The sequence below is a fragment of the Schistocerca serialis genome, chromosome 5 (assembly GCF_023864345.2).
Source record: "Schistocerca serialis cubense isolate TAMUIC-IGC-003099 chromosome 5, iqSchSeri2.2, whole genome shotgun sequence".
NCBI lineage: Eukaryota > Metazoa > Arthropoda > Insecta > Orthoptera > Acrididae > Schistocerca > Schistocerca serialis.
This window is the reverse complement of record NC_064642.1, coordinates 481818631-481833104: the sequence shown is the minus strand read 5'-3', so window position 1 is coordinate 481833104 and position 14474 is coordinate 481818631. Positions and strand designations below refer to the sequence as shown.

At 43.3% G+C, this 14474-nt stretch overlaps 1 protein-coding gene across 2 annotated transcripts in view; it reads left to right on the top strand.

Annotated features, from left to right (window-relative positions):
- Positions 1–14474, top strand: part of LOC126481314 (PAN2-PAN3 deadenylation complex subunit PAN3) — a 144023-nt gene that overhangs the window by 54494 nt on the left and 75055 nt on the right. For both annotated transcript variants that reach the window (XM_050104975.1, XM_050104974.1), the window contains exons 6-7: positions 1281–1439; positions 9897–10013. In XM_050104975.1, coding sequence (XP_049960932.1) covers positions 1281–1439; positions 9897–10013 — 276 coding nt within the window. The remainder of the gene's footprint in view (positions 1–1280; positions 1440–9896; positions 10014–14474) is intronic.

Below are 14474 nucleotides of genomic sequence, written 5' to 3'. Positions count from 1 at the left end.
TACATTTATGGACATCAAAAGCAAATTCCCTCATTTGTGCCACTTTGAAATCTTACCAAGATCTGCCTGGAGAATTGTTGTAGTTTTCTTTAGATAGTATTTCCTTACAGTTAACTGCTTCATCTGCAGAAAGCCTGAGGTTGTTATTTAATATTGTCTGCCAAGACTATCACGCACAAGAGCAGTAAGGAGCCCAACAGACTTTCCCATGGCATGCATAAAGTTACTTCTCCATCTCTCAATCTCTCTCCATTGAAGATAATAGACTGAGAGTTTCATTTAGGTTCACAATAGATAATTTTTATTTTCCTTAACATCATCTTGTGAAACAAAAACTAGGTATTGAGGAAAAGACAGGTGGTGGTGAGGAGAATGGGGAAGATAAATACTTAGAAACATATTTAATCCTTGTAATGTAATGCACAGTTGCAGTGGCATCTCCAAGATTTGATTGTTGGAACATTTTGTCTTCACCTTTAGACTTTTATAACTGCCTTTGTCATACATTTGTGTTGTATACTCAAGTAAACGTAATGTTGCACAGTATTCAGTTTCATATATGTTCATAGTTTCAATTTAAACAATGGGAAGTCCAGGATGGAATAATAACAACATGAAAAGGATAGAATGCTACTTGCAACATAGAGGTGGTGTTGAGTTGCAGACAGGCACCATGAAAAAAACACACACAACCACATTTTAAAATTTAGTATGAATAAAAACTTTGAAATACCACAAAAAAGGTGGGGTCATGATTATCAACTGGTCAAGGGGGTGGAGGAGGGGGTGAATCTTAAAATGCTTGTGGCTATCTGATGTTGAGTATACTTGTACTTCTGTTCTTCTTTATTGTAATTTCTCCCTAAATGAGAATTACAAACACAACAATATGTGTTAAAATTTTTTTGTTACTCTGGTTTATCTTGCAAATCTCAGAGTAAGTACAAAATAAAATGTCATGCTGGGATTAAACACGATATTACATGAAGTGTACCACGATAAAAAATACTCTTGTCTCTGTTGATGACAAGCACAATATGTACTGTAACAAGCTACAAACAAAATGTAAGTGTTGGCCATAAAACTAGAACAATTTCTCTTGAGGAAATTACTACATGCTACAAACAAAATGTAAGTGTTGGCCACAAAACTAGAACAATTTCTCTTGAGGAAATTACTCTGTGGTTGTTACCCATTTTCATCTGCCAATGCATATACAGTGTGTGCGATATTTAATTGATTTACAATGGAGTGTAAGAAAAATTTTATCTTGTTTGTAGATCTGCCCAATGAGATAGACAACTACCATGATCTCTGTCCTCTGCAATCTGCGACTGGAAATACTTTGCGAAAGTCTCAGCTATTGGGCTACCCCATATCAACATATAAAGCCACAAACACAAAAACGGGTGTACGTTACTGTCTGAGAAGAGTGCATGGTAAGTATTAAATTATTTTTAATGAAGGTCTTTGTGCAGTGTGCTGCTGCCATATGAAGTGCCATTATTGATGTTCGAACTGGATGTTTTCCCTAGTTATACTCAACACAGTTGGTTCTGGCTTCTTGTAAAAACATTGGTAAACCTTGACCTATCTTAGCATTTGCTTAGGAGCCATTTGTTTTATCTGCTACTGAGTTGAAAACATGAAATCCATTTAATTTTTATTTCTCTATCCTTCATATTTTCTTTTTCTTTCCTTTTGTGCATTGTAATACACCAAAGTTCTTTAACGCAAGAAGAAACTCACTTGATTGATTAATTTTGTTTCCTCTGTGGAATATTACAAAAATTTTATAGATTTTATGCACACATCATGCTGAAATGACAAACTGATTAAAACATGTTTTGTGTCGCGCCAACAGTACTTGTTCTCAGCTATGTTTCCACCCACCCCTTTTTATTTATATATATATATATATATATATATATATATAATGGAAGGAAACATTCCACGTGGGAAAAATTATATATAAAAACAAAGATGAGGTGACTTACCGAACAAAAGCGCTGGCAGGTCGATAGACACACAAACAAACACAAACATACACACAAAATTCAAGCTTTCGCAACAAACTGTTGCCTCATCAGGAAAGAGGGAAGGAGAGGGGAAGACGAAAGGAAGTGGGTTTTAAAGGAGAGGGTAAGGAGTCATTCCAATCCCGGGAGCGGAAAGACTTACCTTAGGGGGAAAAAAGGACAGGTATACACTCGCACACACGCACATATCCATCCACACACACAGACACAAGCAGACATATTTAAAGACAAAGAGTTTGGGCAGAGATGTCAGTCGAGGCAGAAGTGTAGAGGCAAAGAAGTTGTTGAAAGACAGGTGAGGTACGAGTGGCGGCAACTTGAAATTAGCGGAGATTGAGGCCTGGCGGATGACGAGAAGAGAGGATATACTGAAGGGCAAGTTCCCATCTCCGGAGTTCGGATAGGTTGGTGTTGGTGGGAAGTATCCAGATAACCCGGACGGTGTAATACTGTGCCAAGATGTGCTGGCCGTGCACCAAGGCATGTTTAGCCACAGGGTGATCCTCATTACCAACAAACACTGTCTGCCTGTGTCCATTCATGCGAATGGACAGTTTGTTGCTGGTCATTCCCACATAGAATGCATCACAGTGTAGGCAGGTCAGTTGGTAAATCACGTGGGTGCTTTCACACGTGGCTCTGCCTTTGATCGTGTACACCTTCCGGGTTACAGGACTGGAGTAGGTGGTGGTGGGAGGGTGCATGGGACAGGTTTTGCATCGGGGGCGGTTACAAGGATAGGAGCCAGAGGGTAGGGAAGGTGGTTTGGGGATTTCATAGGGATGAACTAACAGGTTACGAAGGTTAGGTGGACGGCGGAAAGACACTCTTGGCGGAGTGGGGAGGATTTCATGAAGGATGGATCTCATTTCAGGGCAGGATTTGAGGAAGTCGTATCCCTGCTGGAGAGCCACATTCAGAGTCTGGTCCAGTCCCGGAAAGTATCCTGTCACAAGTGGGGCACTTTTGTGGTTCTTCTGTGGGGGATTCTGGGTTTGAGGGGACGAGGAAGTGGCTCTGGTTATTTGCTTCTGTACCAGGTCGGGAGGGTAGTTGCGGGATGCGAAAGCTGTTTTCAGGTTGTTGGTGTAATGATTCAGGGATTCCGAACTGGAGCAGATTCGTTTGCCACGAAGACCTAGGCTGTAGGGAAGGGACCGTTTGATGTGGAATGGGTGGCAGCTGTCATAATGGAGGTACTGTTGCTTGTTGGTGGGTTTGATGTGGACGGACGTGTGAAGTTGGCCATTGGACAGGTGGAGGTCAACGTCAAGGAAAGTGGCATGGGATTTGGAGTAGGACCAGGTGAAACTGATGGAACCAAAGGAGTTGAGGTTGGAGAGGAAATTCTGGAGTTCTTCTTCACTGTGAGTCCAGATCATGAAGATGTCATCAATAAATCTGTACCAAACTTTGGGTTGGCAGACTTGGGTAACCAAGAAGGCTTCCTCTAAGCGACCCATGAATATGTTGGCGTACGAGGGGCCCATCCTGGTACCCATGGCTGTTCCCTTTAATTGTTGGTATGTCTGGCCTTCAAAAGTGAAGAAGTTGTGGGTCAGGATGAAGCTGGCTAAGGTGATGAGGAAAGAGGTTTTAGGTAGGGTGGCAGGTGATCGGCGTGAAAGGAAATGCTCCATCGCAGCGAGGCCCTGGACGTGCGGAATATTTGTGTACAGGGACGTGGCATCAATGGTTACAAGGATGGTTTCCGGGGGTAACAGATTGGGTAAGGATTCCAGGTGTTCAAGGAAGTGGTTGGTGTCCTTGATGAAGGATGGGAGACTGCATGTAATGGGTTGAAGGTGTTGATCTACGTAGGCAGAGATACGTTCTGTGGGGGCTTGGTAACCAGCTACAATGGGGCGGCCGGGATGATTGGGTTTGTGGATTTTAGGAAGAAGGTAGAAGGTAGGGGTGCGGGGTGTCGGTGGGGTCAGGAGGTTGATGGAGTCAGGTGAAAGGTTTTGCAGGGGGCCTAAGGTTCTGAGGATTCCTTGAAGCTCCGCCTGGACATCGGGAATGGGGTTACCTTGTAACCATTGATGCCACGTCCCTATACACAAATATTCCGCACGTCCAGGGCCTCGCTGCGATGGAGCATTTCCTTTCACGCCGATCACCTGCCACCCTACCTAAAACCTCTTTCCTCATCACCTTAGCCAGCTTCATCCTGACCCACAACTTCTTCACTTTTGAAGGCCAGACATACCAACAATTAAAGGGAACAGCCATGGGTACCAGGATGGCCCCCTCGTACGCCAACCTATTCATGGGTCGCTTAGAGGAAGCCTTCTTGGTTACCCAAGTCTGCCAACCCAAAGTTTGGTACAGATTTATTGATGACATCTTCATGATCTGGACACTCAGTGAAGAAGAACTCCAGAATTTCCTCTCCAACCTCAACTCCTTTGGTTCCATCAGTTTCACCTGGTCCTACTCCAAATCCCATGCCACTTTCCTTGACGTTGACCTCCACCTGTCCAATGGCCAACTTCACACGTCCGTCCACATCAAACCCACCAACAAGCAACAGTACCTCCATTATGACAGCTGCCACCCATTCCACATCAAACGGTCCCTTCCCTACAGCCTAGGTCTTCGTGGCAAACGAATCTGCTCCAGTCCGGAATCCCTGAATCATTACACCAACAACCTGAAAACAGCTTTCGCATCCCGCAACTACCCTCCCGACCTGGTACAGAAGCAAATAACCAGAGCCACTTCCTCGTCCCCTCAAACCCAGAATCCCCCACAGAAGAACCACAAAAGTGCCCCACTTGTGACAGGATACTTTCCGGGACTGGACCAGACTCTGAATGTGGCTCTCCAGCAGGGATACGACTTCCTCAAATCCTGCTCTGAAATGAGATCCATCCTTCATGAAATCCTCCCCACTCCGCCAAGAGTGTCTTTCCGCCGTCCACCTAACCTTCGTAACCTGTTAGTTCATCCCTATGAAATCCCCAAACCACCTTCCCTACCCTCTGGCTCCTATCCTTGTAACCGCCCCTGATGCAAAACCTGTCCCATGCACCCTCCTACCACCACCTACTCCAGTCCTGTAACCCGGAAGGTGTACACGATCAAAGGCAGAGCCACGTGTGAAAGCACCCACGTGATTTACCAACTGACCTGCCTACACTGTGACGTATTCTATGTGGGAATGACCAGCAACAAACTGTCCATTCGCATGAATGGACACAGGCAGACAGTGTTTGTTGGTAATGAGGATCACCCTGTGGCTAAACATGCCTTGGTGCACGGCCAGCACATCTTGGCACTGTGTTACACCGTCCGGGTTATCTGGATACTTCCCACCAACACCAACCTATCCGAACTCCGGAGATGGGAACTTGCCCTTCAGTATATCCTCTCTTCTCGTCATCCGCCAGGCCTCAATCTCCGCTAATTTCAAGTTGCCGCCACTCATACCTCACCTGTCTTTCAACAACTTCTTTGCCTCTACACTTCTGCCTCGACTGACATCTCTGCCCAAACTCTTTGTCTTTAAATATGTCTGCTTGTGTCTGTATGTGTGGATGGATATGTGCGTGTGTGCGAGTGTATACCTGTCCTTTTTTCCCCCTAAGGTAAGTCTTTCCGCTCCCGGGATTGGAATGACTCCTTACCCTCTCCTTTAAAACCCACTTCCTTTCGTCTTCCCCTCTCCTTCCCTCTTTCCTGATGAGGCAACAGTTTGTTGCGAAAGCTTGAATTTTGTGTGTATGTTTGTGTTTGTTTGTGTGTCTATCGACCTGCCAGCGCTTTTGTTCGGTAAGTCACCTCATCTTTGTTTTTTATATATATATCTCAAAACGCATAAGATTAGAAAGTGTTTAGAAATACTGTAAGTAACTATACTGAGGGCAAAAAGTGAACTGAGCTTTTGTTTGAAAAACCAGTACCCATTTTTCATCTTTCCATATATGACAATATTTACACAATGTAATATGTACTGTAACATTGAAGAGATGTGTCATCCTTCTTTTATATATATATAAGTGTTGACTATATAATTTACAACAGCAACAGTAGCAAAAATAACTGGAAAAGATATCAGGGCACCAGCTTTGAAAAATAAATGTGAGGATGTATAAAGGTGAAGAGAAAGGAAGAAAGGGCATTAATTACCTTTCTTAGAATAGGAAAGTTAGCAGGGTGTGTGACTTGTGCTTCAGGAAACATGAACTACACTAGCATTACCTGAAGTGCTGTGATAGAAGCCTATAACTTGCACCACTAAGTTACATGTTGTGTATGAATAGATACGTGGTTGAAAAGGTCTGCATGTAAAGCTGAAAAACAAAATAGATTGTTATCTATGCAAATTCAATCAAGAGAACTAATAAACCATGAAACAAAATTGTCAGCCAGTACTTAACTTCAGTATGTGAAACATTTGGTACTGCTAATAGACACATAAAAGTAAAAGTAACATCTCTCTCTCTCTCTCTCTCTCTCTCTCTCTCTCTCTCTCTCTCTCTCTCTCTCTTTCTCTTTCTCTCTCAGAGAAAACCAGCCATTTATGCCATTATTTAAAAATTACAGGCACATTAGTGATTGATGTATCTTAAAGAGATACTAAAAAAGGATCAACTTCAAAATCTATTTCTCATATTTATTTTAGTTCTGTGATAGATAACAAATTTTATAATAATGGTGGAAACTATAACTGTCTTCCAAAAATCTGCATGGTGAGTTCTTAAGCAGTTTCACACATAATTGGCGTTTGTATAGAGAAGTCTGAAATATTCAGAGAGGCATGTTGTAATCAGAGCAATACTAGTTTGTTTCTTTTATGCTTGTATTGCAATAGTTGGTTTCGTATTCTCTGAACAAAACTTGGAAATTCGTGTTGGATGCTACTGCTTTATGAGATTCATCCGTATAAAAGAGGAGATGAAGAAAAACATAACAGAACTAAATTTTAATTACATCAGTAGTGTCTGCAGCAACAGACCCAGTAGACTGCCGCTTACCTGAGTATGAGTCATCTTCAAACTGATCCCACTCAGTCGTCCCTCCTCCTGATCCAGAATCAGTGAATCTTTCTCTAGAGCACCCAACACTTCTTGCTCGCTCAAACAAACATGACATATTTGTAGCAGAACTACAACAAATTGCAAAATCTAATGAATGCCCCTCCCCTCCCACAAACGCACACACACACGACAATGCAACCACACAACTACACAGTAGCAGGGCCAGTCACGGCAACAGCTCTTAGGTTCGCTACTATTTTATTTCAACGTAATTCTATAAATTGGAAACAGAATGAAGCACCTTTCAGGGACACGTATTGAGAGGTTCGTGCTTTGCTCTCATACAACGAAACTAGTCCATATATTGGGTAATAAATTGGCACACATGATTTACTTGCTTAAAGTCAATGAGAATGATGCCCTCTGACCCAAAACACTTTGATTAAATGTCTTGCTTGCCACACTCCCCATGCCCACCTCACCATGACCTCTCCCCCCTCAAATGGCCTATTGCCACACTCCCTAAACACCCCATCACTGCTCCCCAAACGCCCCATTGCCAAAACCACCCAAACATCCCCCTAACCACCTTGTCCCTACCCAACACCCCCTCACTATCATGTTACCCCTCCAACACCAGCTCACTGCTGCACTCGTCCACCAATGCCCCCATCACTTCAGACCTGCAACAACCGATGCCGTCCCCTCAGCACCCCCTCTCAGTGCCGTTCCTCACCATATTCCACTATCCCCCCCCACCATGCTCTCCAATCCTGCCCCCCCCCCCCACCACCAAGCTCTCCAATCCCCCCTCTCAACCATGCCCTCCAGTCCCCTCACACCATGCTTTCCAATCAGCTTTCACCATGCTCTCCCATCTTCTCTTGCCATGCTGCCCAGTCCCCTGTCACAATGCACCGTGGCCTTCATCTGCCCTGGTGGCCTTCATCTGCCCTGGCCACTCCTCCACCCAAACTCCCACACATTTGCCTTCCTGTGCCCTTCCTCAGCTGCACCGCTGTCTCACACAGCTTTCCACTCACCCCCCCTCCTCCATTCCCAGTCCCCATCACCATTCCCCCTCCCCCTCCCCATCACTTTCTGTTGCTCCCTTATCCATTCAACCCTCACCCTCTGTTCAGCTGTCGACCTCACCCATGCCATCATTCTCACCCCAATTGCTTCATACCCTGGGCCTGGTGCCCACCCCCAGGCTTTCTCCCCACCACCTGCCCTTCACCCCTTCTTCCCCCTTGGGCCACCTTTGTGGCTCCCCTTTGTGCCAACTTCGTACCCTTGCATGCCATCTTTGTCACTGCTTCCCTACCACCCCGACCACCTCCCCCACATGTCAGACCACCATACCCCTCAACTTCATTTCTGTCACTTCGACCCATCCACCCTCACCCAGTTCCCTTCGTGCCCCCACCCCATGCCCCCACCCCACCACTCCATGCCCCCAGCATCACCATCCTGGCCCCCACCCACACCACCGCCACTCGCCGCCACACCACCGCCACTCGCCGCCACACCACCGCCACTCGCCGCCACACCACCGCCACTCGCCGCCACACCACAGCCACTCGCCGCCACACCGCCACCACCACTCGCCACCACACCACCACCACCACCACCACCACCACCACTTGCCGCCACACTAACGCCTCTCACCACAACACTGCCACCCCGCCCCCACACCCCCACTCCTCACTACCAAACACCACTACTCGCCACCACACACCTACCTCTTGCCTCTATATTCCTGTCGTGGATATATAACCCTTATACCCTCCCTTTTCAACATACATTCCCTCAACACCAAAGATATCAACCACCATCAAAAAAACTCCTGCCCAGTACGTCCTCCATCGCCTCAATACACCCCAACCACTCTCATCACCCTTCTTGGTCCCAATACACTCAATCATCCCAATATACACTCATTCACCCTAGTACATTCTCCTTCTCCTCAGTACATTCTCCTTCTCCTCAGTACATTCTCCTTCTCCTCAGTACATTCTCCTTCTCCTCGGTACATTCTCCTTCTCCTCGGTACACTCTCCTTCGCCAAAGTACACTCTCCTTCGCCCCAGTATGGCGTCCTTCACACCAGTACCCTCTCCTCCTCGCCCCAGAACATTAATCTTCATGTGAATATAGCCACCTTTGCCCCAGTGGGTCCCACCTTCATCCCAATACACCCGTACACCCTGGTTCACCTCAATACACACCCTCCCTTGCCCCGTACACCCCTCCCCGCCCTATGCTCTGCCTGTATAACTTCACTCATCCCTGTACACTATCTATACACCCTCCCTCACTCTCATACTCCCTCCCTCACAACTGTACACCCTCCCTCACCCCATATATGCCCCCCCCCCCACACACACACACACATATACTCCCCAAGTAACCCAAGTAAGTTGTCAAAAAGAGAGAACTATAAGTTAATTAGGAGTAGTAGCCAATTGGCATTTTGAAACAGATGCCAACCAGTGGAATTAGTTATTTAATGTAGAGTATCTCCTATCAGCTATTAAAATAGGATATGATTCAGATTGAAAAGCTGTTTAATGTGATGAACAGTTGGTAGTACTACAAACACAGTTTTTGTGAAACAGTTATTCATCAGTAAACATTAATAAAATAAAGAATGTATCTGTGTTTCCTAAACCAAAAATAAATAACTGTGCTGAAACAAAAGTGGATTGGCACCAGTGAGAATATGTTAATTATTCGATGCATGTCAGCAAGACTACTATACTCTTCACTTCATCGTTCTTCTAGTGTAGTGCTGCCCGTTTTTAAAGTCACTGTTCTTTTAGTTACGCAGTTATGCATACTTGAAGTAAAATTTTGTTTCATATTTCAGGATTTCGACTGTTAAATACGAAGAGCATGGTGATGATTGATATGTGGAAAAGACTGCAACATTCCAACATTGTCCAGTTGAGGGAAGTGTTTACAACGAAAGCATTTGGAGATTATTGTAAGTTCAGTACTCATTTTAGGCTGTTTACTCTAAATTATGTTAATTTGTTGCACATACTTCTAATCACTGAAAGACTAACTTTAGTTTTTGTCTTCTGTTACGTGTAATACATGTACGTGTAATACATGTAGCAGAAATATTTTGTTTGCTACTGGGAAGTTCTTGATTGTTATATCTATATTTTGATCTTTTAATTATTTGACTTTTCATCTCCCAAGTGTCTTACAGTACGAATAAAATGTGTGTGTGTGTGTGTGTGTGTGTGTGTGTGTGTGTGTGTGTGTACACGAACACATAGGAAAAAGCTCGTTAGGTACCCATGGATTCCTACACGTGTGTGAATGTACATAATCCCTAATGGTATTTTTGGTTAATAACAGTAGTGAGTATGGGTTGAGCTGGGGGTGAGATGTTTAAAACACAATGTGGAATGAATGAATGCAGCAGGTACTGAAAAATGAACCTGAAAAGCCATATAGTAAACACAGAAAATAGTGTTAAGAGTAGGCTAAGCGTCCTGCAGAGATTAACAAGGGAGAAATGGTATTTTTCACTCTGTGTGGAACTACACTCGTCAGATAGCAAACATATCAAATCTCTAATGCAACTTGGAAATGAACCGCTTACACCAGCTGATGGATCTCCATTAAAGTTGCCCAATAGCCATGCTGTGTCCATGACTAGTGGAACAGTTGAAATGCCATCATCTTCTGTCTTGCAGATTGGTGTAAACAGAGACACTGTATTTTTTGATGTCCATAAGGCTAGCTGTTTTAGGATATTGGAAGTTAATCAGACTTCCACCAGACAGTCATTCAGCAGACTATACAATATTTCCATGACACTCGAAAAGACACAAAGGGTTTATTCAAAAACATTAATAAAACTTGATGCTGCCACTGTCTTCCCTTACAAACATCAGTATTTACATTAAACTCAGTTTAAGGCAAACACAAGAAGACATAATGTTATAATTTACCACCAATACCCATCAAAAATTTGGCTATTTATACAGGTGGGTCAGTAATTTTAAAAAAAAAGGGGGGGGGGGGGGGGGACTGAAGATGTTGGAATGTCTAGAGAAATATTTTGCTTTTACCGCAACCTTTGTAATGTTAGAGTGGCTTGGACGCTGATGTTCAATCCATAGATGTTGCATATTCATATTCGGACAAAGGCTGTTCAGTGTAGATACTGCAAATACAGGCAGTGCACCAGAAAGAAAGAGTTACTCAACATCTGCCCTTCAAGCAGTATCTTCACACAACACACTAAATGTTAGTCGCTGTCAGTTAATATCTAGTTAATATCCTTAACAAAGGAAGGAGAAAAGTAATCTTCTAACCTTCTGAGTGCTGTGAATGTTCTTGCTATTCCTGTGTTGACTGTTTCATTATCACCAGCAGTCTGGCTATGTTCATTAAGTGCCTTATTCTCTGTCTGCTATCGGGGAGTGAGTAACCTGCTAGTTCTGCCTCACTCTCTGATGAATATTTTCTGGAGCACGTATTGATTATTCTATCTGCTGTCGCTCTGAGACTGTTCAATGTAGATACTACAAATATAGGGCAGTACATTAGTTATAGCTATTTGAAGAATTAGTTTTTGACTTTGAAGATTCTCTGCGTTTGCTTTACTGCACAAACTCACTCTAAAATTGTTTTCTCAGTTAAGAATTACGTATTTTTAGTAATATTCAGTAAGATATTATGGCCTATGAAGAAAGCAATGTGCTTCTTCAGATTCAACAAAGTAGTTCGGTTTTCGTTCTTACATGTGGTCCTTGGTACATGTTCTTTTTTCAAGGATTGTTCACAGTATTAACTTAAGAAAGAAAGAATAAAAACTAGCACAGCTTACTTTAAGGTGTTCTTGTAGGTCCAATCATCATGTTACGGAGTTTATAGGAATAAGAGATCCACTGGCCCTCTGTCATCCTACTCTGTTACATCAGTCTTTACTGTAAATCACAGTACAAACTTCTTCACTCCACTTCGTTGAATATTTTGATGAAAGTTGTTTGGTAACTTTGTAGAAATTGGTCCTTGGGCTACTGCGTACTGAGAACTTAGTCAGGGACAGGTAGGTTGTCTACTTATGATAATACACTATGCAAGCAGTTCTAATAAGGCACTTGTGTAATCATCCTGTGTGGTAGCTAATCATAGTGTTTCTTTAATTTTGAATCATTTCTTTTGAATTGAAAATGGTCGACTGTCCAAAACTGAGCTTTCTTTGGTGCAACAAAGCATAATTTTTAGTTTTTAGTATGTAACTTAGGAAATAAACACTGTAGAATACTACTGCAAGTTGTGCTGCATACAGTGTGGTGAAGCAGTTAGAATCTGGTATGCCGTGGGCTGCCAGTTCAAACCCGAGCACCTATATTTGTTTGTCATTTAGTATTTATTAATTCTGGAAGCTTCTTGAAATTTCTAATGTTTACAATATTTCTATACTCTTACAATGTTCTATGTTTCTATAAATACATGTACACTCTGTCGAAGAGTTCAATTGTGTTTTGGCTGTACATTGGTTTTTGTAATACATATGATTTCAGTGCTACACGTTGTACTTCATTGACAGTCCTGCTTTTGGATTTGCACTATATTCTGGTTACTGCAGTGCAATACAAAATGGCCAACCAACTTAGTTTATCTGGGCTTGCTTAATAACTCTTTCGTAAACTGTTTTGTATGAAAGAGTGTGTGCTGGGAAACTCATTATGAGTTTACCATTATAGTTCAAGCTCATGGCCCTGATTAAATTTCTGTAGCTTCCTTCTAAGTGAAATAATCAGTGTTGACAAGTAATTTTCATTGGTGTCCAAATAATTGTTGAGTGTCAGAAATAGACTATTGTGTACGATTCTTTTTCAGTAACTCACTGTGCACTGTTTTTTTTAATTTTTGAGCTGCACATGCTCAATAGATATTCATATGCAGTCAGTGACAGTTAATTTTTTTCTCGTTTTCCCATAATCCCCGATTTTTGGCACAGTACACATTGATATATTGCGTGTTTTGCATTTGTACATGGCTTCTCAGTACACTTTTTTTTTTTAAAGCAAACTATGCTTCTGCTCATTGGGTACCTTCATCATCTACTACATCTACATCTACATCTACATTGATACTCCGCAAGCCACCCAACGGTGTGTGGCGGAGGGCACTTTACGTGCCACTGTCATTACCTCCCTTTCCTGTTCCAGTTGCGTATGGTTCGCGGGAAGAACGACTGTCTGAAAGCCTCCGTGCGCGCTCTAATCTCTCTAATTTTACATTCGTGATCTCGGGAGGTATAAGTAGGGGGAAGCAATATATTCGATACCTCATCCATAAACGCACCCTCTCGAAACCTGGCGAGCAAGCTACACCGCGATGCAGAGCGCCTCTCTTGCAGAGTCTGCCACTTGAGTTTATTAAACATCTCCGTAACGCTATCGCGGTTACCAAATAACCCGGTGACGAAACGCGCCGCTCTTCTTTGGATCTTCTCTATCTCCTCCGTCAACCCGACCTGGTACGGATCCCACACTGATGAGCAATACTCAAGTATAGGTCGAACGAGTGTTTTGTAAGCCACCTCCTTTGTTGATGGACTACATTTTCTAAGCACTCTCCCAATGAATCTCAACCTGGTACTCGCCTTACCAACAATTAATTTTATATGATCATTCCACTTCAAATCGTTCCGCACGCATACTCCCAGATATTTTACAGACGTAAGTGCTACCAGTGTTTGTTCCGCTATCATATAATCATACAATAAAGGATCCTTCTTTCTATGTATTCGCAATACATTACATTTGTCTATGTTAAGGGTCAGTTGCCACTCCCTGCACCAAGTGCCTATCCGCTGCAGATCTTCCTGCATTTCGCTACAATTTTCTAATGCTGCAACTTCTCTGTATACTACAGCATCATCCGCGAAAAGCCGCATGGAACTTCCGACACTATCTACTAAGTCATTTATATATATTGTGAAAAGCAATGGTCCCATAACACTCCCCTGTGGCACGCCAGAGGTTACTTTAACGTCTGTAGACGTCTCTCCATTGATAACAACATGCTGTGTTCTGTTTGCTAAAAACTCTTCAATCCAGCCACACAGCTGGTCTGATATTCCGTAGGCTCTTACTTTGTTTATCAGGCGACATTGCGGAACTGTATCGAACGCCTTCCGGAAGTCAAGAAAAATAGCATCTACCTGGGAGCCTGTATCTAAAATTTTCTGGGTCTCATGAACAAATAAGGCGAGTTGGGTCTCACACGATCGCTGTTTCCGGAATCCATGTTGATTCCTACATAGTAGATTCTGGGTTTCCAGAAATGACATGATACGCGAGCAAAAAACATGTTCTAAAATTCTACAAGAGATCGACGTAAGAGATATAGGTCTATAGTTTTGCGCATCTGCTCGACGACCCTTCTTGAAGACTGGGACTATCTGTGCTCT